Below are 26,208 nucleotides of genomic sequence, written 5' to 3'. Positions count from 1 at the left end.
TGTAAGATTTCCTACCTCTCTATTTTTGAATGGCCTGGTTTACTTGATTTTTAAAAATAAATTCTGTGAATTCCAGTTATGGCTGTGTGAAGTTATCCATGATGCAGGTGACCCATACCCAGCAACACAACCCCAATGTAACCCCAGTAAGGTTAATGTGAGTGATTCAGAATCTAGATTCATACAAATACTTTCCTCAACCTTATAACATTGCTGGTGAAATACTGTTTAAAACTTGAGAGCCTAAAGCTATTCTGACCCTTAAAATCACTGGATCTTTGTTTCTAAAGGAAACCTTGCATCATTTAATATGATAAAATTTTTATACAAATGAGGAGATGTGGATTTAGTTCTGTCCCCATGAATATACGTCTTACGTTCAGCATTTTGTAGCGAACTGAAATTTGACTTGTGTGGGAAAAGATCTGCCACCCTGCCTACCCACAGCATGGCCATACAGAACACAGAAATCAAACCTGTCCAAACCATACAAGTCATAATTTGGAGATGCCGGTGTTGGACTGGGGTGTACAAAGTTAAAAATCACACGACACCAGGTTATAGTCCAACCGGTTTAATTGGAAGCACTAGCTTTCGGAGAGACGCTCCTTCATCAGGTGGTTGTGGAGGACACAATTGTAAGACACAGAATTTATAGCAAAAAGTTTGCAGTGTGATGTAACTGAAATTGTACATTGAAAAATACCTTGATTGTTTGTTGAATCTTTCATCTGTTTGAATACCATGATAGTTCTCTGTCTGTGGCACAGACAGAGAATACAGGGGACTAACACCTTCAACATTATCTGGCTAACAGCAATTGTTACAGTTAACCTGAGAATGTAACTTTTAAAAAAAGTTTTGTGATTTACACATGAAAGAAGTGAAACTATTATGGTCATTCTAACAGATGAAGGACTCCACAAACAATTAAGGTATTTTTCAATGTATAATTTCAGTTACATCACACTGTAAACTTTTGCTATAAATTCTGTGTCTTACAATTGTGTCCTCCACTAACCACCTGATGAAGGAGCGGCCCTCCAAAAGCTAGTGCTTCCAATTAAACCTGTCGGACTACAATCTGGTGTTGTGTGATTTTTAACTTTGTACAAACCATACAAGAAACACCCAGAATGCCTCAACATTGACCAAACAGGCTGACAAGAGAATCCAGACATGACCGCAGTCACTCGCAGACTAGGGAGTACACTTCCCAAGATAAGCTAACAATAAGCTTCCTGGACCCCGATCAACACAGCTGTCCCAAAGCCCTCAGGTCTGTCTTGTAACCCAGTGATAGTAAAGCCACACAAAGGACAGGTCAGACAGTGAGGTATCGGAATACCTCGCTCACAGGAGAGAAACAATGGAAACACCTTACTGCTTTCAAAGGGACATTCTCACCTCCCCTCAAAGAGAACTGGAATCTCCTGATCCCATTAAAAACTGATTGATGCTGCCTGGATGCTACTTTGATTCTACAATCAGGACATTCTTCTGATAACCGCTTTGCGATTATCACCATCATAACTGGATTACTTGATGATCAAATACATTGTATTTTTCCTATTTCAATTAGCATCATTATACAGGATTCCTATAAAACCTGGCTTGATTCTCAGCGCGGGGAAGAGAGTTTCAATTACCTGGACAGACTGTCTGTGCTGTTTCAGCTTAGTCAATTTCTCTTCTGCAATATCGCTGTGTTAATAAACTGTTTGTTAATTTCACTTTTATCTGTGTTTTGTGATCTCGGCTTTATTGGGCTAATTTCTCTGACAACTTGTTTCAGTAGAAACAAAATTTCACGTTATAGTACTGTGCAGTGTGTTGCATTGTTGTGAATCTGCCCGTCAGTGTTATTCTTATGTATTATTCTTAGGTCTATCCAAAACATAATTTTTTCTGTAGGTTATCTAAAATAATCTTTATCTTCATATGCCATGAAAGCCTTTGCTCTAGGAATTTCTGTGGAGCTGCTTTCTCCATCACAGTAAACCCATCTCCTGCACTGAAAATCAGAAATGAAGTTTCTGCTGAAATTGTAGAGTTAAAGAAATGGAACAGAAGAGATCCTGAGAAGGTTTCCAGGGTTCCTCCTCAATTTGTCAAGAAAATCAAACAACTCTAACTTAAACACAACTTACTTCCTATGATATACATTGTTCTCGCTGTCTATAGCCTTTTTGTTTTCATCCTCTTCAACAGCTGTCCTCTTTCAACACCTTGGCTGGGATTTTATGGGGAGAGATAATGGCAGCATTATTATTCTAGGAGCCGTCATCATTGATTCAGAAGTGGACCACCGCCCCAAGCTGGGATTCAGTCCTGCCACAGAGTTAGCAGCAAGATCAAGTGGTGGTCACTGCTGAGATTATTGGCTGTCCCTAAGGAAGAAGAGTCATGGAGCGTGGAATGAGACAGAATGAGGCCTAATGTAGCTACCAGTAAGAGTCTCAATCAATGTAAGGTTGGGAAGTCATCTTAAAGTTGTCCACTCCCTTTTGAGGAAGGGAATACTCAAGACTCATAACCAACCAAGAGAAAAACTATGTCCTCATCTGTTTTAAATGGGTGTCCCCTTAATTTAACCTATGACTCCCAGTTCTTGATTCTTCCATAAGGGGAAATGTTCTTTCGACATCCATCCAGACAAGCCCCCTCAGGATCTTATATATTTTAATAAGTCACCTTTGACTCTCCTAAATTCCAGAAGATACAGACCTAACTTGTCTAGCTTTCCCTCATAAGGTACTCTTTGTAACTAAAGCATAAACTCTTGCATTGAGTTCACTTGGCAATAAACCATAACATTCAATGAGCTTTCCTGATTACTTGCTGTAGCTACATACTAACCTTTCGTTAACCATGCACTATGACATCTCTCTGCCTCTCAGATCTCTGCAACCTCTCACCATTTAAATAGTATGTTTCTATTTTACTTTCTGCCAAAAAGAATGACTTCATACTTTCCCACATTATACTCCATTTGCCAGATCTTTGCCCACTCACAACTTATCTATACCCCTTTGTAACTCCTTATGTTGTTTTCACAACTAACTTTCCTACCTATCTTGTGTCATTGGCAAATTTAGCTACCATACCTTCGATGCCTTCATAAATTGTAAAGAGGTGAGGCCCTAGCAACAACTCATGTGACACTTGTGATATTCTGCCAGCCTGAAAAAGACTCATTTATTTCTACTTACTGCTTCCTGTTAGCTTGTCAATCCATGCCAATATGTTACCCCTTCATCATGAACTTTTATTTTCCACAATAATCTTTGATGTGGCACATTATCAAATGCTTTTTGGGAATCTAAATACAGTACATCCACTGGTTGACCTTTACTTATAGCACAAGTTACTTCTTCAAAGAACTCAAATAAATTAATTAAACATGATTTCCCTTTAAAAAAACCATATTGGCTCTGCTTGATTACCTTGAACTTAACCAAGGGCCTGTTATAATGTCTTTAATAATAGCCATGACGATTTAATATTGGAGATGCAAAATGCTACCAATTTTACCAGCCTCCTTGCCATCAAATACGCCATTGCAGGGCAGCAAAATCAGCCAGATCTTTAACTGGGTATTCATTGCAGCTATCATGCAGGATAAGATTAAATTAGAGACAAAAATGACTGCAGATGTTGGATTCCAAGATAGACAAGCAGGAGGCTGCAAGAACACAACATGCCAGGGGGCATCAGGAGATGGTGAAGTCAACATTTTGGGTATAACCCTTCATCAGGATAATGTTAAATAGCTGATTAAATTGCAGGATGTTCAAGTATTGATCCTGTTCTCTCACAACAGTTAGTGAACAGAACTAGTTAGAAGCAGAGTCATGCTGATTAGGAAGTTTCCAGGTTTAAGCAAGAACAAAAGATTTACATTTATAGAGTACCTTTAATGTAAAAAGCATCAAAAGGACATTTCTCAGGAGCATTATTAAACAAAATTTCTTGTCTGTTCTGAATTAACTGATCCCAGTCAGCACAAGGTGAATGTTCCTTAAGTAGCCTCCAAGGCCCAAGGAATAAGAGAAAAAGATACTGAAGACTTCTATCTAGAAATTCCATTTTGTGGTAGAGGCAAAAATAGAATCAAAATTGTGATGACGCCTCCAAGTCCCAATGTTGAACATCCTGTCAGCAGTGACTATTAAGGCTTACGTTATAACAAAGGTGAAAAGATGGAGGCAAATGACAATTATAGAACTTCACCTACAAATGTTCAACATCTCAATTTAATAGGATCAGTATATGCAATTGTACATGCATTAGGGAGCTTTTGTTATAGGTTACTTATACCTCATTCATTTAGCTTACTCTATTTAAATTTCTGTCACAAAATTTCCAACTCCTCTCAATATTACAGGCAGAAGTTAAATTATCATTGTAAGTCAAAATGAACCATAATTCACTATGCACTGAAATAAAGCGAGAACTACCCATGCAAAAATACACCTGCTAAGCTTAAAGACCTTAGAATCTGTCATCAGACTAGAATTTACCCCTTAACTTTAGCAAAAGAAAATTAATCACCTATGGCTACAGGATAGGTGCAGGTTTAGAAAATTCAACTTGTGGATGGTCAACTACAACTTGAAGCTTGAAGCTAATAAAACATTGCTTCTAGAAACTTGTTCACATCAACTTTACCAATTATTAAACATAGAAGATCACAAATTGACTTTCATTCCTTCACAAGGCTGACCTTTTAGGAAAAGAGGAGAAAGTGAGGACTGCAGATGCTGGAGATCAGAGTTGAAAATGTGTTGCTGGAAAAGCGCAGCAGGTCAGGCAGCATCCAAGGAGCAGGAGAATCGACGTTTCGGGCATGAGCAACACATTTTCAGTTTTTAGGAAAAGATCCAGTAGTATTCTCTTCACTGCAACAGATCACCTTTTCCTGGATTAGTGGTGCTGGAAGAGCAAGCAGTTCAGGCAGCATCCGAGGAGCAGTAAAATTGACGTATTGGGCAAAAGCCCTTCATCAGGAATAAAGGCAGCTTCTCCCTCTAACTTGAGCTTCCAATGCTTTGTGCTGTTCAGATAATTGCAACACTTCAGTAACCAGACCCACCACAGACCTTGTACTTGAACACACGCAGTACAAAGAAAGTTTTCTAATAACACAACTTTTTTTCTAAGTGATATATAGCGTAACCTTATTCCTCCAATCCTGTCTCTTAACTGAATCAAAATGTTATTGTTTTTATTATATTAATCTTTTGACTCCACCTTTAGAGTTAAGCTCTTGAGGTTTTTTTGGCAACAACTGCAAGTTGCTATTTTGTGTTACTTACCTATACACCTGTTATTTAACAAGGCACTTATCCCCTGTGAGGACAATGGCTTACTCAAACCTCCCACAGAGACAGATTTTAATAGAATGGATTGCCTTGGTAGATCGATTACAGCAATTTTGTAAGTTTAATATTATAAAACAGAAAGATCTATTTCACTAGTCACATGTCATGTAAAATACTATAGGTCAAGCTCCCAACATTCTAAAAAATAAATACAGCTGTTTTCATACAACTTGTCTATTACTAATTTAAGAAATAATTTTGTATATTTAAATTTGATTTTTGAAAGTTAAGATAATAAACAGCAAAGCACAATCAGGGAATAATATTAGCTCTGGGTAATAGCGTCAAATTGGAAAATTGATTGAGCTGTCTGCAATACGTTTCATTTGATTTTAATTTCTATTGACTGCAATGAAAATGAAAAGAAGGAAAGTTGTCTAATGAGCAGCTGAATTAATCCCCCAGAGTCAAAATTAGTCTTAATGTATTCAGAGTAGATAATTTCAGCTTTGAGTAACTTGGCCTATCAAAAGATTAGAGCTTAAAATGTGTTGCTGGAAAAGCGCAGCAGGTCAGGCAGCATCCAGGGAACAGGAGAATCGACGTTTCGGGCATAAGCCCTTAGGATTATCAAATTGCACGATATGAAATATAAATTTTCCGAGACAGCAATCTCTCCCATGAATATGATTGGGGCCCAGTACCAGTCATGGTAAGGACTTCATCTGTGAAGTCTTTTTAAGGGAATAAGGACAGATATTTCCACTAATAGGGAAGTTTGGCTGAAGTTCAGCGTTTTTACCCAGACTGATATTCAAATAAAAACTCCAGAGACAAACGACAAAAACCTGCCACTAAACCACCATAGGTTGATAAAGACGTCACTGGAGGCACACAGAAGATCAGTTTGTACAATTACTGTTATTTTCTAAAACATATTGATCACTATTAACTCTAAATGATCTGAACTTTGACAAGTTTAGCAAATTTGATAGAATTAATCAAAATTTCTCTGTTTCAGGCATGGAAGTTGCTTTAAATCTGATCCAAGTACCAAATTCCATTCTATTACTTAGTTCTCTTTTTAAGTGATTGCTGTACTGCCTGCAAAGAACAGCTTTTACTTATAGTGAGGGGCTTCCTGTGCGTTTACAATTGCCTAAGGGAATACTGTTTGTTCTGCGTAGGTGGCTAACATTAGGTAGACTTGTAAAGAATATGAGTTCTGAAAATGGTTTTTGCAATATTTCATTCCATGTCTTAAGGTTATGAGCAAAGGACCAGTGAATGAGGCCACTTAACACTTTTTAACTGTATTGACAATTTGTACGAGCAAATAAAACCTAATCCTTTTGCCCTGATCTCTCCCTGCAGCCCTGTAACTTTCTATGTTCCTCGGTTGAACAAATTCCCAGCTAAAACACTTTCTCATGACCTCCTTAAGTTCTAAATGACAATTTTAAATTGATGATCCTTGTCCCTGTCTCCCTCAGCAGAGCAAATAATCATTTTTAATGTACATCATCAAGGTCTTTCAAACCTTTAGCAAAATATGGAAATGTTTGATGCACTTGTATTTATTAACAGGAAAGGTGACAATGTTGGCAAATATGAACATACAAAATAGGAACAGAAATTGCTTAGTTGGCCTCTCAAACCTTCTGTACCATTCAATAGAATAATGGCTGATCTGTTAGGTTTTTGAATTCTACATTCCCGTTTAGTCCTGGTAAATTTGGATTGTTGCTAGGCAAGGAACATAATCTACTTCTGCTTTAAAACTATTCAATGTCCCTGCATCCACTGTCTTTGGAGAATTCCAAAGTTGTAGGACCCACTGAGGGAAAAAAGATTCTTATCTTGATCCTAAAAAGATGACCTGGAATTCTGAAGCAGCCCTTCAGATCCTGAGTGACCCACAAGAAGAAACCTCCTTTCCATGCCCACCTTACCAAGGTCCTACAGGATCTTATACACTTGAATCAAGTCACCTCTTAGTCTTCCAAACTCCAGTTGAAATAAGACTAGCCTCTTCACAGGGGTGACAGGAATTCCTAGAGGTCAGATATTTTTAGTATTTCAGCCTTATGGTAATTCAAACACATTTCAGCTAATTACAGAGACAGGGAGAACGTTCTTCCCATTGAACAAAAATTAAGCCTCAGTTGTCAGAGATAAAAAGGCAGAAACCACTCAACATCAGGTTATAGTCCAACAGGTTTATTAGAATTTACAAACTTTCAGAGCACTGCTACATCATCGCCTGACTATAACCTGGTGTCATGTGACTTTTGTCCAGCCCAGTCCAACACCAGCACCTCCACACCAGACCTAAAAAGGTTAAAAGTGACAAAATATTTTGAAGTAGTTAAGCAATTCCGAAGAAAAAAACTACTTTCAAATAAAATCTACTTTAAGTGTTGTAGCAATTATTAAAAGAAGCATGTTTTAGAAGTCAGTTTAAGTTTATTCTTTATATAAACAGAACACTTCATGATTTTATTCCTTGATCTTGTTCCTAATAATTCTGCACTCCCTTTCATCCTTCCACTCAATCACAATTCCTCATATTCAGGTTCAAAAGCACCTACATAGATTATATATTTGATTAGGATTCAACCAAGGTAACTGATGATATTTTTGTTCTGTTAATGCCTCACTTATCTTTCATCTCAAGCTAAGAAGACTGCCCAAACTCCAGTACACCTGTAGCAGCTGAAGGGTTACATTTCATTTATTTGCAAATTAGAAGCAGCTAACCACACACGTTCCATTATTTTATTAGGTTTTCCAGTACTCTTCAAAGTTGAACTTTATTTGGAGGAAGTTCTGAGGGGAACAGGAGCAAGGATTTGGAGGGATATGGGCCCGGTGCTGGCAGGTGGGACTAGATTGGGTTGGGATATCTGGTCGGCATGGACGGGTTGGACCGAAGGGTCTGTTTTCATGCTGTACATCTCTATAACTCTATGTCGTACCATGGCTTTAATATCCATTACCAAGTAGTGTAAGTTTGTTGATCACATTCGCAAAATCCTGAAAGACATAGCTGCTAGATTGGACATGGATTCAGTGGTGAGGAAATCAATGTGAGGAAGTATCCTGCTTGACCTTACCCTCACCACACTAGGTGTTGCTGATATAATGTCCTATAGCATTCATATGAATGACCAGCATAATCGTGGTGAAGATATCTTGGTCCCAAGGAAACCTAAACATAAATAGAAAGCGGGCTACACCACCAGTGCTTCATCCAGAGGCTCATTGATGATGTTACCTAGTAGGGTGACCAAACGTCTGAAAACGAACCTTCCAGCTCAGCAAGAAAACCTTCATCCAGAACCTCAACCTGAGCTACAAATTTTCTCAATACTCACTTTCCTATTCATATATCTACCAAAATGTCTTTTAAATGTTGTAACTGTACCTACATCTACCATTTGTTCTGGCAGTTCATTCCACACATGAACTACCCTCTGTGTGAAAAAGTTACCACTCAGTTCCCTTTTAAATCTTTCCCTTTGCACCTATAAAATATGTCCACTAGTTTTGAACCGGCCAAGCCTAGGGAAAAGACTTTGCTATTCACTTTATCTATGCCCCTCATGATTTTATAAATCTCTATAAGGTCACCCCTGAATCTCCCACACTCCAGGGCAAAGTTGCCCCAGCTTATCCAGCTTCTCCTTATAACCAAACCTTCCATTCCTGGCAACATCATGGTAAATCTTTTCTGAACTCTCTCCAAGTTAATAATATCCTTCCTGTAGAAGGGCGACCAGAACTGTACACAGTACACCAAAAGTGGCCTTACCAATGTCCTGTAGCACCTCAACATAACAGCCCAACTCCAAGACTCAACGGTCTGAGCAATGAAGGCAAGTGTGCCAAATGTCTTCTTAACAACCCTGTCTACCTGTGACATAGATTGTATAGAACTATGTACTGTACCCCTAAGTCTCTCTATACGACCACCCAAATCAGGGCCCTATCTTTAACTGTATAAGTTCTACCCTAGTTTGTTTTACCAAAATGCAATATCTCACATTTATCCAAACTAAGCTCCATCTGCTACTGCTCAGCCCATTGACCCAATTGACCAAGATCCCTTAGTAATCATACATAACCTTTTTCACGGTCGACTATAACACCAATTCTGGTGTCATCTACAAACTTACTGACCATGCCTCCTAAATTCTCATCCAAATCATTTATATAAATTACAAACAAAAGTGGACCCAGCACAGATCCCTGCAGAACACTGCTGGGCCTCCAGTCTGAGAAACAACCATCCACCACCATCGTCTGTCCCCTATTGTCAAGCCAATGTATCCAATTGGCAACTCTCCCTGAACTCTATGTGATCTAACTTTACTAATGAGTCTACCATGTGGAACCTTGTCAAAGGCTTTAGTAAAGTCCATGTGGACAATATCTACTGTTCATCCCTCAGAGATTCCTGAAGAAGGGCTCATGCCCGAAACGTCGATTCTCCTGCTCCTTGGATGTTGCCTGACCTGCTGCGCTTTTCCAGCAACACATTTTCAGCTCTGATCTCCAGCATCTGCAGTCCTCACTTTATCCCTCATCAACCTTTTGGGTAACATTCTCAAAAAATTCAATCACGTTTGTGAGACATGATTTCCCATGCACAAAGCCATGCTGGCTACCCCTAATCAGTCCTTGTCTCTCCAAATACATGTAAATCCAAATACATGTCTCTCAGAATTCCCTCCAACAATTTACCCACTATTGATGTCAAACTCACAGGTCTGTAGTTCCCAGGCATTTCATTATAGCCTTTCCTAAATAAAGGCATGACATTAGCCACCCTCCAGTCCTCCGGCACCTCACCCGTGGTTGTAGATGATACAAATATCTCTGCTGGGGGCCCTGCAATTTCTTCTCTGACTTCCTACAAAGTCTTGGGATACCCTTGATCAGGTCCCAGAGATTTATCCACCGTTTTTTTTTAAGACCTCCAGCACTTCCTTTGCTGTAACATGGACTGTTTACAAGCTGTCAATATTAATTTTTCTGAGTTCCCTCACTCTATTTCTTCCTCCATGGTAAAAATTAACACAAAATATTCATTTAGAATGCAGCTCAAGTACTGCCAGCTCAGTAACTGGCAGGAGAAAGGTAATGATAAACAATGAACAATAGCTGGAGCAAGCTCAGTAGTGGCCACCTGATCATTTATTCTGCCAACATTCTTGCTACGTGTAGAAGGGGCCATGGTTAATTCATTTCCTTCAATTTTCTTTTCACTCTTCAGGCTGTTCTGCTTCTGCTGCTTTAATTATTCTTCCTTCTGTTCTAATGTTAGAGGGATACAAACCCCATTATTGTTTTAAATGAACCCTGACTCAATAAACTGTCTTAAATTTCTGCTGATTGGTCCCTACCCTTCCTTAATTATAGCAGTAAAAGATCCTCAGTACTCACCAGTGAGGGCATGCAGAACAATCCTCGTGTGCTGCACCTGCACAAGTTTGTACAGCAGCCAAGTTGGCGAGGCAAGGAAGCAGTGCAACACTCAAATTTGGGTATTTGGATGACATAACGAGGATGAAGATTTGTACTTGTTGCCAAACCAGATTGTTACATTGCTGCCAGGGATCCCAACACTGTCGTGACGGATTAGATTAGATTAGATTCCCTACAGTGTGGAAACAGGCCTTCTGAAGAGTAACCCACCCAGACCCATTCCCCCTCACCAAACAGGCAATTTAGCATGATTAATTCACCTGACCTGCACATATTTGGACTGTGGGAGGAAACTGGAGCACCTGGAGGAAACCCACACGGCCACGGGGAGAATGTGCAAACTCCACACAGACAGTCGCCCGAGACTGGGATCGAACCCAGGTCCCTGGCGCTTGTGCTAACCACCGATGGTGAAGGATATAGTTGGAATCTAACCTTGGTATATTTACAAGTTTGGTTTACAATCCTACATTACATCTCATGCACCTCCAGCTAACAACACCTCTTCCAAGTTGCTTCTATACTGTCTATATAAGCAGAAACAGGCCCCCAGTTAATGCCCAACACCTGAATCCAATCGAACAACTGTTCTGATCCTGGATGATACCACCGATTTATGGTTACAATCTCAGATCAGACTGCCAAGTTTGGTTGTGATCCATTTAGGGACCAGTAAATTATTTTAAAGTAGACAAATTCCAAGACCCCAGAACTTACTAAGAGAACCAAAGCCACAGGAGTCCATGACTTGATTAAACGAAGTAAACTTTACTGTACAATGTTATAAAAATAACAGTGGTCAAACACTCCACCAAACATATCAAATGGCCAATGTGATCAAGACAGATCACATGAATTTACCAGCAATCTAAGCTGATGTTGATGACACTGTGAGATATCAAATCTCATTTAAACTTTGTTGAATTTACAAGGGATTCCAATCTTTCGCTTTTTAAAAATCGTTTTCATGGGATGTGGGCCTTACTGGCTAGGCCAGTATTTATTGCCCATCCCTAATTGCCTAGGGACAGCTAAGAGTCAAGGGACTCTATGACTCTATGACACTATTGTGGGTCCAGAGTCACATGTAGTCCAGACCAGATAAGGATGGTAGATTTCTTTTTCTAAAGAATATTATTGATGGTTTTATAACAATTGACAGTGATTATATGATTATTATTAAGCCAGGTCTTTATTCCAAATTTTTTATTGAATTCAAATTTCACCATTTACCAATGTGAAACTCGTACCCTTGCCCACAGAACATTAGCCTGGATTGGTCTACACATTTAGTACAATGATATTACCATGATACTACAGCCTCCCCAACCTTTGAAGCTCTAGCCTCTCAATTTCTGCAGAAAGACTCTATGAATTGGATTGCCTCAGCAACAACTGCTCACATTCTCATGGTGCAATCTCTTTTCCAAAAATCACTCTCGCCAGAATTTCTAACACTGCTTACAACTGCCTTATTACCAGCATAAGTTCAGCTTTTTACCAACCTACTTTCACCAAATTGGTGCTGCCCTAATGAACAGTTACCAATGGGCATGAAGAAAACTTAAAATATGAGCCTCATACAATCCCATACCCACTGCCTCAATGTTCTACATTGTCTCTCTCAATTATTTTTTTCAAGATCATTAATTTTCACTGTTAACTTGCATGTGCCAAGTGCCAATCATGCTGTCCTTCTGTCTACTATCTCTGGATGTTTATCACCATTCCCCACATTGTATGTCTGAGTTTTGCACCATCTGTATCGATGGTCTCCAGTACTTTTTAAGTGCAAAATCACTTTTGAATTTAAATACAACCCAGGGTCTAGTATGAAGAAAATATAAAATAAACAATCTATTTTGAGTGCTATATAAATCTAAAACTAAACATGTATAATTATTTATTTGTCATCTATTCACCAAGTCTCAGAGGGACACTGTTGATTGCACGTTATCTGCCAATACGTTGAAGTCTGTGTTGTAGTTTGAGTCTTTAGTTGTAAATAATGCATCAAGTGGCTGTGAAGTGGGTGTAAAACTTGATTACATTTTCATTTGGAAAATGCTGTCTCAGAGACATATAGAGTCAAAGTAAGCTTTTATGTCAACAAAATGATAGGAGTTATGTTTATGAATCTCCCAAAATTACTGTCCTTTAATCTGACTTTCAGCTCAATGTCATTTTGCTTGGAATTATGCCCATATCAACTCCACTGTGTTGTGAATCAAGTTGGTAATCAACTTACCAAAGCCTACTTGAAGGAATGGATTTGAGACAAACATGGTGATTTATTTCATCACATCTAATTCCTGAAATTGCCCATGAATTCCTCTCCTAACTTCCTCATGGTGCACACAAGTTTTCTGGATGGAACCATTTTCCTTTGTCTTTGATTTTTTTCTGGTATTTTCTCCAGTCTCGGGAAGTGTTGCAATATTTTATTTTGTAATTGGGAGAACCACTTAGCCAGTTTCAATTTGAATGCATTCACAGCACTGATCATATGTATTTGTTCTTTCCCTGTGTTCACAGTTCAGCTCATTCATTTTGGCATTATGTCTGTAAGGAACCGGAAGTTGAGCAACCACACATTGTCTGACAGCTCAGCGTACACCCTATCCCATGGTTTCAGAAAACTGACGATTTCAGGCATCAGATCTAAAAATCTTTACAGAATCTTACCTCAACTTAACCACCTCACGTCAGCATGGGGGAACTAGGTCATCATAGGCAGCATAAGGTTGGTCAAGTAAGGATTTAAGTAAATAGTGCTTGAAGGGTTCTCGCTTGAATTGATTTTCCATCTTAACAGGGGAGAAATCCATAATCTTACTCATTAGTATTTGCTGCTGGATTATACCATGATAATTCACAACAGAGGTAATCAGGATCATTTCTGCAAACTGTAACATATTTCTGCAAAATATAACAAAGTTGCATCAGTTCTGATGGAAATCAATTTCCTGACTTGAATAATTTTCTCAAGTACATACCTCTGAATTTATTATAGATATCCTCACTCCTTGTTCTGTCTTTAAAAGGAAGAAGGTGAGAAGATCCTTTATCTGTTATTTCCTTAAAAGCCACGTGCACAGCGACAATTAGCCCGGCTGTGTCAGTCACACCAAATGATTCATCGAGAAGCATTTACAGTTCTTCAGGTCCTGCTGTAGTAGTTGAAAGACGTCCTCAGACAAAAATTCCAAGTGGCTTTCTACTGTGGAAGCCAAGTGACATGCTGTGAATTGCAGTTATTTATTCTTCTTTGTTCTGCCATAGTTATTGCTTCTTGAATTATGTAACCATCTGTGAATGATTTAGTGTTTTTTTTAAAAAAGCAGTAAACGTGAAATGATGCCTCAATGCAAGCCTTACCTTTCACTTGTGGTTTAGGGAAAAAACATCGTTGAGCTTTAAAAATGACTTTCAGCTCATCAATTTTCTTTGTTCAAAGCATGCTGTTCAAGGGAGAACTATCCTTGACCTTACTGTGCATCATTATGTTGGGTCTTCCGAATTCCCTTTTTTGTTTTCTTTAATTCCCTCATGGGATGTGAGCATCACTGGCTGTGCCAGGATTGACAGCCCACCTCTATTTGCCAATGAGGTAAGGTGCCTTCTTGAACTGTTGCAGTCCGTATAAGTAGGCCACTATGCTGTTAGGAAATTCCAGAGTTAAAAGTCACACAGCACCACGTTATAGTCCAACAGGTTTAATTGGAAGCACACTAGCTTTCAGAGCGTTGCTCCTTCATCAGGTGGTAGTGGAGGGCTACCTAACACACAGAATTTATAGCAAAAATTTACAGTGTGATGTAACTGAAATTATACATTGAAAAATTGATTATCTGTTAAGCCTTTCATCTGTTAGAATACCGTGATAGTTTCACTTCTTTCATGGGTAAATCACAAAACCATTTTTTAAAAAGTTGCATTCTCGGGTTAGCTGTTAACAATGGTGATAGCTAGACAATATGTTGAAGGTGTTGGCCCCCTGTGTTCTCTGTCTATGCCATGATGTTTAGATTGATTCTAATCTAAAAAGTGAGATAATGGAGTTTTACATGAATTCATGCAGTTTTTGAGCAAAGTACAGTGTAACCCTGCAAGTACAAATTCACCCCTCAAAATATATGTGTGCATGTGGGTCATTGTCTGTCTGTCGGTGTGTATGTGTCTGCCTGGGTTGGGGGTTGTGAGTGTGAGAAAGTGTATGTGTGTGTTTAGTGAGTGCAGAGTGTCTTAAGTCTGTGAGGGGGTGCATTTGTGAGTGTGGGAGTCTGTGTGTGTCTGTAAGGGTGTGTATGGGTGCCTGTACACACGTCTGTGTATATGTGTGTCCATGTGTATGTGTGTATAGGAGTGCCTGTGTGTGTGTAGGAGTATCTGTATAGTGTGTATAGTGCAATGGTGGTCACCTGTAATGTGACATGAACCCAAGGTCCCGGTTGAGGCCCTCCCAAGGGTACCGAACTTAGCTATCAGCCTCTGCTTGGCCACTTTTCTCTGCTGCCTGTCCCGAAGTCCACCTTGGAGGATGGTCACCTGAAGGTCCGAGGTCGAATGTCCTGGACCACTGAAGTGTTCTCCAACTGGGAGGGAATTATACACCAGGTACATTGATGTCATTTTCTTCCTCTGGACCCATGACAAGGAATCACTGATAAAACTACACAGTGACATCAACACGTTTTATCCCACCATCAAACTCACCATGGACTACTCTCGACTATCTGTTTCATTCTTGGATACATACATCTCCATCAAGGATGGACACCTCAGAACCACACTCTACCGCAAACCCACAGACAACCTCACAATGCTACACTTCTCCAGCTTCCACCCAAAACATATTAAAACAGCCATCCCCTATGGACAAGCCCTACGCATACACCAGATCTACTCAGATGAGGAGGAATGTGACGGACACCTGGAAGTACTCAGGGATGTAGTCCAAGGAAATTTTGTGAAGACTGGAGGTTGGTTAATGTAGTACCATTATTTAAGAAAGGCTGTAAGGAAAAGCCAGAGAGCAATAGACCAGTGAGCTTACGTCAATGGTGGGGACTCTGAGAGACGGGATTTACGTGTATTTGGAAAGGCAAGGATTAATTAGGGATAATCAACATTGTTTTGTGTGTGGGAAATCATGAACCATTATCTTGATTGTGGTAGATGTTGTCTATATCTATTTCAGCGCTGAAAATGTGTTGCTGGAAAAGCACAGCAGGTCAGGCAGCATCGACGTTTCAGGCATGAGCCCTTAAGCATTCAATAAGGTTTGAAATGGTAGGCTGGTAAGTAAAGTTAAATCACATGGGATCCAGAGGAGCTAGCAAATTGCATCAAAATTGGCTTGAAGTTAGGAGACAGGGTGGTGGTAAAGAATTGCTTTATGGACTGGATTTCTGTGAGCAACAGTGTGCCACAAGGATTGGTATTAGGTTCACTTCTTTTTGTCAAGTACATAAGTGATGTGAATATAGGAGGCATGATTAGTAAGTTTACAGATAAAGAAAATAGATGATATAAAGGACAGTGAAGAAGATCATCTCAGAGTAAAATGGGACCTTGATCAGATGGGCCAGTGGGCTGAGTAGCGATTGGAGTTTAATTTGGAAAAAATGGGAGGTGTTGATTACGGCAAGTCACACCAGAGCAGGACGTATAAAGTTAATGGTCGGGCCCTGGGGAGTGTTGCTGAACAAAGATACCTAAAGGTACAGGTGCATACTTCATTGAAAATGGAGTCACTGGTAGACAGGGTGGTGAAGGCAGTGTTTGGCACACTTTATTACTCATTGAGTAAAGGAGTTGGAGTATCATGTTGTGGCTGCACAGGATATTGGTGAGGCCACTTTTAGAATACTGTATTCAATTCTAGTTGCCCATCTATTGGAAAAGAGGGTGCAGAAAAGATTTACAAGGATGCTGCTGGGACTTGAGGGTTTGAGTTATAGGGAGAGGCTGAATAGGCTGGGGCTTTTTTCCCTGGAACGTCGGAGGCTGAGCAGTCACCTTAAAGAGGTTTATAAAATCACGAGAAGCATGAATAGGGTGAATAACCAAGGTCCTTTTCCTAGAGTGGGGGAGTCCAAAACTAGAGGGCATAGGTTTAAGGTGAGAGGGGAAAGATTTAAAAAGGATGAGGGGTAACTTTTTCATGCAGTGGGTGGTGGGTATGTGGAACTAACTGCAGGGGAAGTGGTGGAAGCGGGTATAATTGGAACATTTAAAAGACATCTGAATTGTTATAAGAATAGGAAGGTTCAGAGGAATACGAACCAAATGCTGGCAAATGGAACTAAGTCAAATTGGGATGTCTGGTCAGCATGGATGAGTTGGACTGACGGGTCTGTTTCAGTGCTGTGAGACTCTATGACTCCATTCTAGAGTATTGTTGGTGCTGCATTCATTCAGGCAAATGAGAAGTATTCCATTACACCTCTGTAGATGATTGACAGTCTTTAGGGAATCAGATGAACTACTTGCTACAGTATTCCTAGCCTATGACCCACTCTTATAGCCACAGTATTAATGTGTCTAATCCAGTTGTGTTTCTAGTCAATGGTAATCCCCAGGATATTCATACTGGATGTTGATTCAGTTATGAGATTGGTAAAGGGAGAGTATCAAGGGTAATGGTTAGATTTTCCCTTGCTAGAGATGTTCATTGTCTGACATTTGTATGGCTTGAGTGTTATTTGTCACTTTTTAGCCCAAGCCTGAATATTGTCCAGTTCTTGTTTAATTTGAACACTGACTACTTCAGGATCTGAGGATTCACAAACGGTGCTGAATATTATGTAAACATATCTACTTCTGACCTTATGATGCAGGGAAGGTCATTGATGAAGCAGCTGAAGATGGCTGAGCCTAGGACGCTTCCTTGAGGAAGTCCTACAGAGATGTCCTGGAACGAAGATAATTAACTTCCAACAACCCAAATCATCTTCCTTTGTGCCAGGCAAGACTCCAACCAGCTGCCCCTAATTCTTATTGACTCCAGTTTTTCTGGGGCTCCCTGATGCCACATATGGTTAAATGTGATCTTGGTGTAAAGGGCTGTCACTCTCACCTCACCTCTGGAATCTAATTCCTTTGTCCATGTTTGGACAAAGTCTGTAATAAAGGATAGGTACTGAGTGACCTGGCAGAACAAAATGGCATGATTGAGCAGATTATTGTAAAGCAAGTGCAGCTTGTTAGCATTATTGATCATACCTCCAATCACTGTAATGGTTGAAAGTAGATTGAAAGCCTTTTGTTTACAGATTACACTTGAGTAATTTTTCACATCGTTGGCTAGATGCCAATGTTGTAGCCATAGTGGACCAGTTTGGCTAGAGCAGCAAATTCTGGAATATAAATCTTTAGTACTATTTCCAGTACGTTGTCATGACCTCAATGCCATTGCCTCAATGGCCATTCATATGTGAATTTAGTAAATTATCAACAACAGAACATCTTGGTGCGCAACCAGCAAACCCTCAAAAGTGTGCTCGGAGTAAATAGCATTTCCCGCTGGGAGGTCCAAATTATAGGACTAACCTTCAAAAACAAAAAGAGCTGGACTCTATTATTCATGGTATACCATAAGGTTACATCAAGAAATAAAACCTGAAAAGATTAAAAGGAGCAATGAGTTATTGAAAAGATTGTGTGTTTTGATTAAAAAAACTTGTCCAAAATCTTCATAACAGCAATTTTCCCCAGAGGTCAAGTGGATTGGCAAATAGGGCTAACCACCCACATGTGGCAGGCAGCAGTTCAGACTCAAAGAGCCATTGAAAAGGAGGCTAATTGGGATTTTCTAGTTTGTTTTTGGGTCGCTGTAGGTGTCAGAGCTGGCGTCCACATGGCATACCAATAGATCAGACCATGAGGAAAGCAAATAGGCCTTCCCTGCCTGCCCAGGTGGAACAACAACTGCAAACTGCCCTGTAGAGAGGATTCTCCTCCATATTGTCTTCTAAATACATGGCGTCAAGACTGCAAAAGCCAATTTTCAAAAAGTTAATTCTTGAAAATGTAAGAGAGAGCTCCTTGTATTGCATCTCATGCCACATTCAAGCTGAAAAGGTCTCTGATAGGCCTTCCAGTTTCAAAATGTCCTCAGAGCCACTGTGCTCAGAAGTCTACATGGGAAATCCTTCTCCACTGTTCAAAAATAAAAATCACTCAAGTCATTTATGTAGACATCTAGTTAATTATTTTGTTTATTGTTCTGTATTTTGAACCAAACAGAATAAATGAATTTATGATAAACACAGTTTTGAACTCTTAAAATTCTCTGTGCCTTGTACCTTCAGCATTTTATTGAAGGTTTCATCATCCCAAAATTTCCATCTATTAGGTTTACATAGTTTCCATGGGAATGAAGTTGGCTTTTATCCCATTTGTATCATGTAGCTCAGAGGAATTCTGTTACTTTATCCCATTCTTTCTTATCATCAACATTTAAATGATAGCACAACAATAATGAAACACTAGTGTAGACAGAGACAAGGGCAGAAGCCCCTTACACCTCTTCCACACCAGGCTATCTCCCTCCAACTCATTTCAACTGCACTGGATGAAATGAAAGCAAAATTTAAAGAAGAAAGCTCAGAACACTTCAAACAAACTTCGGTAATTTACCAGAAGTTACACAAAAAGAGTTACTTAAGTCACAGCAAAAGGACGTTCTTCCAATTCTATTGGGGTGTGATGGAAAGCTATTAGGCTGGCAGACTTGTTAAAAACATCAATGTAATTTAATGAAACTGTAAAACATTCCTGCTATCCGTAACCTACCTAAACTACAAAAATACCCAAATGCTTTCAAATACCAATATGAATAATAAATCTTATGAACAGAAGTTTAAATCTGAATAATGACCACAGTCTAATACCTTCTAAGCAATTTGTGGTTGTGTAAAGATATCCTTTCAAATCTTTGTTGCAGATGATTACTTACTTTCTTTATCAGATTCCCAATTATTCCATTTCTAACTTGGTTACTACCCTTTTATTTTAATTTGTTACGCTCAATGTCACAATGAAAAACTAACTGACAAAATGAGATTGAAATGGGGTCTGTCACTCCAAATAGTCAAGTCCCTTTTTGCAATTATAAATTGCTACTGAAGTCCATAGCAGGTAGTTTCTCAACTGGAATTCTCAGTCAGCATGGTGCAAAAAGAGAAAACTTGACTCCCACTATTTAATCCTGTCTGTCAATCCTGCTGAGTATATTTTAACTTCAGAGGCAGGATCCTCTTTTTAAAGAAAACTTGTCTCACCAAATGCAACACTAGATTACTAAACATGTAATCTTCAGTTTGAAAGGCATTACACATTAAAGCATTTAAAAAGAATGGTTATTCAAAATAGCTCTTCCACAACCAATATTAATGAATACCAGAACATTTCACAGATACTGGCATAAAAATATAGTGCTTGTGTACAAATATTTTAGAGTTCATGATAATACTAAAGATTATGAACACTGTATAATCCATTATACCACAAAGTTGATGTGAAGGTTTGAACATTATCATAATAGCAATAATGATTGTGGTCAACAAAACCCTGGTATGTAGCTTTAGATAAGTTCAAGTGTTCCAGGACTACAGTGATCCAGTCTTTACAGTGGATTTGTTTATTTCCATAAACATTTAACCAAGGAGCACTTTCTGCATCCGGTGCTGTGGAATGTTGAATTCATCTTCTGAGTCGCAGTCACTCTGTGAATTTGAGCTACAAGGCGAGAAGCATTGTGGAGAGCACAGGTAGTGCATTAGTGGGAGGCGGTATTTGCCACAGAAGTCGACAAACTTGATATGACGAACACAAGAGTCAAAGTAAACTCCTAGGAAGCAGGAATAAAAATCATAGAACACTTGAAATCAAACAAAATGCTTAGTTTTCCCACTCCCCCACTTTCTTCTTTACCCAGTGCTGGCTGTAAAATCTAAGTTGTAAAATTCTACATGATCACAGAGAATACTACCCTGAAACAAACTGACTTGAGACTCATGACTTCAATCTTATCTTTTACATCACTGAGATTCAAAAGATACTAAAGCAAATGACCAAAAGATCAAAGTGATTCACAATCTGAGTGGGAACAATACTCCTAGAGAAACACATTAAAAGTTCCCATGATTGAAACAATGCAATATCTTTACAATGAACTAACAATTCTTGGAGCTTTTATTTGAAACATTAATAAAGTAATTTGGCTGCTTGTGTAGCTCCGGTTTGCTGGGCAGTGAATGACATGCATTAGATATTTACCAAATGTTGAGATCAAACACACCATGAGGTCCCTTAACTCCTCAATCAGCAAACTTGTGCCCCAGTGAATAAGCATGGTTTTTGGAAGTCCAAGAGGAGCTTTCAAAGACATTGACTGGACGACATAAGGTTCACATACTTGAGCTGTTGATTTATATCAGGATCTAAAGGCTCTTGTGAATGCCAACTTCAACTTGGCCCTGTTTTCCAGGGCTGCACTGAGACAGCAAAGAGCATTTCAGTCTTTCATGATGGTGAAAATAAAACACCAATATCGACGGTGCATGGAACTTTTGCAAAGGGTCAAAGCTGTATTCCTGCAATGTTTAGGATCCCTTATGGAATCATAGAATGACTACAGCACAGGAGGCCACCATTTGTGTCCATACAGTTCTCTGAAAGAGTATGTTAGCTGTTCGCACTCATCTGCTTTTGCTGCATATCCTTGCATGTTCCTTCTCTATTCCACTCCAGATCCTAAGTATTCACTTCATAAAAGGTTTTTCACATTGCCTTAACTATATGCAATAGAAAGGCCTATGTCATTCTCACGTATGGTGTATATGGTAACAAGGGAATTTGGAAAAATGAAATGAATGAGATGGAGCTTTGGTCTATTCCAGTGACACTTTGATTAGAAGTCACCTTTTAAGCACATAAATCTTTTGCCAGAACCTTCTTTTCAAGGTTTTGATTAAATTTTAGCTCCTTCATCGTACTGAGTGTTAAAAACTAATGATGAACCAGAGGTCTGGGAACATAAGAACATAGGAATAAGAGTCAGCTGTTCAGCCCTCCTCATTGAAATATTTGAAAATCTTTTACTCACCCTATTCCCATAACCCTTACATCACTGGTCATAAGAAATCTATTAATCTCTACTTTAAACATACTCAAAGACTGAGCCTCTACTGCCCTCTGTAGTAGAGAGCTCCAAAGGTTCACAACCCTCAAAGTAACAATTTCCCATCTCAGACCGAAGCAGCAGCTCCCTTAGTTTAGGCTCCCAACCGGAGGGAAACATGTTTCCAGCCTCTGTATATAAACATTTTCTACTGAAGTATTTCATTTCCGAACACTGGCTTTATTTTTTTCTATGTCTCTGAGCCTTAGTCACCCAAACTAGTGGGAATAGTTTCTATACTTGCCTGGTTCTCATAATATCCTGAAAACTTTGATCAAATTATCCCTTTGAAATTCCAGGGAGTACAACCCTAGTGTAACACCTCCTTATAACTCAATCCTTGAACAGCAAGTATCATGCACTTGATAGGCATTTGAAGTGCCAAAATCTACAGGGCTACAAACCAAGGCTTTTTTGGCTAGCAGAGATATGATGGGGCTGAATAGCCTCCTCCGGTGCAATAAATTTTCTGTGCTTCTATTTTTAGTTGAAGATTTTCAAAGTGATAATAAAGAAAATGCCTCCTTTGGTCTGAGACAGCAGTCAACATACAATAGGAACAGGGGCAAGTCATTCAGCTTCCCTAGACCAGTTATCCCATCATGTTACATCATATTTGATCTATATCTCAGCTCCACGCACCTTTATTTGTTCAATAATTATAACTGAACTGCTGTTTTGGGCTTTTTTTTGGGGGGGGGGCATGGTGGGAGAGGAGAAGCACAAGGACATTGTGCTAATGGGAACAAAGTTATTGTGTGAAGAAGTGCTTGCAGACAGCAAATTGTGGATTGAACACCTGATTAAAGACTAAATCATCACTTTCTTACCTGCACACTTGGGATTTGGGCATTTGCTGGCTGAATCTAAGTAGGAGACCAGGTTCCCAGGCATGTCTTTCAGTGAATAGCTTAAATTACGGGATTTCACAATGCGGCCAGCCAGCTCAAGTAAAGATGGTGGATTATAGAGGAGGTCTTTTACAAATCGCACGACAAGTGGGTTGCCACGTAGACTGAGTTCCTGTAGATGGACCAGGTTGAGGATCTCTCGAGGAAGATATGTAAGTAGGTTATTGTGAAGACTCAGTGACCGTAGCGAGTTCAACCTGAAACATACAGAGGTAACAGTGCAGCTAGCAGTTTACAGAGATGGGTAGTAAAAGGCTTTTCATAGAGAACTGAAGGGGAAACACTTCTTGATTTATTAATTTAAAAGGGGCCTGTTAGCTCAGATGGCTGGATGGATGGCTAGAATACAATTCAGAATAACAGTGTGGGTTTGATTCCCATTCTGACCAGACGTAGGATGACCTGCCACCTTCTCCTGCCCCTTAGAGGGAGGAGCAGTGGTAAACAACTACTGACAAAAAACTGCCAAGGAACAGCCGCGTCTGATTCTGCTTCAGCTAATAAGCCAAGCACCTACCCTCAAATAGAACCCATATTAATGAATGAATTAAATAAACCAACAATAAATGAAAGCTGCAAACTGTACAGATGGAGTTTAATTTAGATAAATGCGAGGTGCTACATTTTGGAAAGGCAAATCAGAGCAGGACTTACACATTTAATGGTAAGGTCCTGGGGAGTGTTGCTGACCAAAGAGACCTTGGAGTTCAGGTTCATAGTTTCTTGAAAGTGGAGTCATGGGTAGATGGGATAGTGAAGGTGGCATTTGGTATGCTTTCCTTTATTGGTCAGAGCATTGCGTATAGGAGTTGGGAGGTCATGCTGCAACTGTACAGTACATCGGTTAGGCTACTTTTGGAATATTGTGTGCAATTCTGGTCTCCATCCTATCGGAAGACTGTGGTGAAACTTGAAAGGGTTTTGAAAGGATTTACAAGGATGTTATCAGTGGTGGGAGGGTTAGAGCTATAGGGAGAGCCTGAACAGTCTGGGGCTGTTTTCCCTGGAGCATCGGAGGATGAGAGGTGACCTTATAGAGGTTTATAAAATCTTGAATAGAGTAAATACACAAGACTTTTCCCTGGAGTGAGGGAGTCCAGAGCTAGAGGACATAGGTTTAGGGTGAGAGGGGAAAGATTTAAAAGGGAGCTAACGGGCAACATTTTCATGCAGAGGGTAGTGGGAGTATGGAATGAGCTGCCAGAGAAAGTGATGGAGGCTGGTACAATTACAGCATTTAAAAAGGCATGTGGATGGTTATATGAATGGGAAGGGTTTAGAGGGATACGGGCCACGTGCTGGCAAATGGGACTAGATTAGTTTAGATATCTGGTCAGCGTGGACGAGTTGGACCAAAATGTTCTATTTCTGTGCTGCACATCTCTATGACGACTATCTATGACTTCCTACATTGTAGCAACATTTTTTTTTATTTTCAGCAAGGGTCTTGGTACACTTACTGTGCAAGCTGTGGTGGAAGGCCCTGGATTCGATTGTCACACAGCCCCAGATAGCTAAGGTATGGCAGGTTAGCTAGTTCTGGAGGGATCGATATGATTCCATTCCCACCTAGATACAAGAGCTCTAAGCTGTGAAAGGACAGAAGAAAGTTAACCATTATTATGGTTTTATACACAAGACTGGGTAAACACTTATTGTTTTTCCACTTGTTGAAAAATGTTTATTGCCCATAAATTAAAAACAGTCAAAACTTGCTTGTAAAAATTCACACAGGCACTTGGTCCATTCCATTTGGTGATGAGCTGCTTAGGGGGTTAGACTATACTGTCTCCCAATGCAGGAGTCCTAATTTTGTCCAACAAAATCTTGATTGACTCCTTGTTAATGCCTTTTGAAAGTACAATATATATTACACAGATTCCCTCTTATCTCTTATCTAATTACAGACCCAAAAGTAGTTGTTAATAATGTTACAATACAGCAATGAACCCCTCTGTTAATTAAACTATACACCTAGAAAAGCTCACCTCGCCTTGTAATCTGTTAAAATATGAGTGACACAGAATTCTCAAATTCCACTATTTAAAGAAAATATCAATTTATTCTTAAACTCTAAAAGTGAACATTAAACAACACCTAGTCACAATTCCAAGCACCCTTTCTCTTAACTGTTTATTATCCACCTCTAACTCTATAATAACATACAGTTACAATAAAACCACTTTTTAAAATTGCATCAACTTAATTTCAAAACCACACAGTGGCTGTCATCTGCGGTGCCTGTCTTCTTCCGGCTGAAGATCTCCCAGGGTCATTGTCTTGTTTTTACTGAGAAGATGTTTCATATGAGAAAGGTACTTTTGATTGAGTGTGTTTCAATCTTTTGGCTCTCTCTCGATGACAGTTACTCTGACTTTCAAAATGCTGCCTTTTTTTTAAAAAATCCTCCCAACATCAGAGAATCTGCTTGAATTTATGGTTTTGCCAAAACTGAACCAAATTCAGTTAGGTTTTAGTATCCTGGGGCATAATTTAAACTGATTGGTTAAATTCAAATTGTTGTCAAAACAGCAGCCAACTCAGCTATCTATTTCACAGGCAAATGTAACACAAGTTCAATTTTCCAGTACACTGAGACTGCTAGTTAGTCATATGACAGGTGCCCGTAAGCTCTCAAAACAAAAAAGTGTTCACTCTCTCAAAGTTACAGTACACACCTTCAACTTCATAACAATAGATTTCCCTTCTATAGATCTATATTGACTACTTAATCATATTATGATTTTATAATTGCCCTTTTATAGCATGCCTAATAATAGATATGGGCACTTTCCTTACTGATGATGTTAACTGAATGACCTACAGAATCAAATCTTGTCTCTCATGCCTTTCTTAAATAGCGAGATTATGTTTGCTATTTTCCATTCATTTGAAACTGTTCTAGAATCTAAGAAATTCTGGAAGATCAAAAATAATTTACTGATTTTCATTGCCTCCTCATTTAAAACCAGAGGATGCAGGTCATCAGGTCCAGAGATTTGTCATTTAATCTTATTTATTTGCTATATCGATTTCAAATACCCCATTCTTGTTAATCCTTGGGTCACCATTATTTCCTAAAGTTTGTGTCTTCTATTACAAAAACAGATACAAATATTTGATTAAATGGTTCTTCCCTATTACAATGTTACATGTCTCCACCCCTAGTGAGCCATGTTTACTTTTTCTAATCGTTTCCTATTTATATACGTGTAGTAACATTTATGATCCATTTTATGCCTTTGCATAAAATAGTCTACTCTTCTTTTTTCTTTCCTGTTCAGTATCTTGGTCT

At 39.2% G+C, this 26,208-nt stretch overlaps 1 protein-coding gene and 1 long non-coding RNA gene across 6 annotated transcripts in view; one reads left to right on the top strand and one right to left on the bottom strand.

Moving 5' to 3' along the window:
- LOC148148529 (uncharacterized) overlaps positions 1 to 26,208 on the top strand; it is a 197,298-nt gene that overhangs the window by 163,679 nt on the left and 7,411 nt on the right. For 2 of the 5 annotated variants that reach the window (XR_015758841.1, XR_015758846.1), the window contains exon 7: positions 13,350 to 14,051. The exons of 1 other annotated variant lie outside the window; for it this stretch is intronic. This is a non-coding gene — a long non-coding RNA (uncharacterized LOC148148529). Of the gene's footprint in view, positions 1 to 13,349; positions 14,052 to 17,656; positions 17,989 to 26,208 lie in introns of those variants that run through there. 2 more of the 5 variants (XR_015758842.1, XR_015758843.1) reach the window with 2 other exon arrangements.
- The window catches only part of lrrc58b (leucine rich repeat containing 58b), a 46,642-nt gene continuing 39,452 nt past the window's right edge, over positions 19,019 to 26,208 (bottom strand). The window contains exons 2-4 of the mRNA XM_043701007.2: positions 24,374 to 24,502; positions 22,833 to 23,110; positions 19,019 to 20,670 (exon numbers count right to left, since the gene is read on the bottom strand). Coding sequence (XP_043556942.2) covers positions 20,477 to 20,670; positions 22,833 to 23,110; positions 24,374 to 24,502 — 601 coding nt within the window. The 3' untranslated portion in view covers positions 19,019 to 20,476. The remainder of the gene's footprint in view (positions 20,671 to 22,832; positions 23,111 to 24,373; positions 24,503 to 26,208) is intronic.

The sequence above is a fragment of the Chiloscyllium plagiosum genome, unplaced genomic scaffold (assembly GCF_037043375.1).
Source record: "Chiloscyllium plagiosum isolate Xiang-an unplaced genomic scaffold, Cpla_swu_hap1 HiC_scaffold_12, whole genome shotgun sequence".
In the NCBI taxonomy this organism is placed as follows: Eukaryota; Metazoa; Chordata; class Chondrichthyes; order Orectolobiformes; family Hemiscylliidae; genus Chiloscyllium; species Chiloscyllium plagiosum.
Note: the sequence above shows the minus strand (reverse complement) of the source record. Positions and strands in the feature narration are given on the sequence as shown.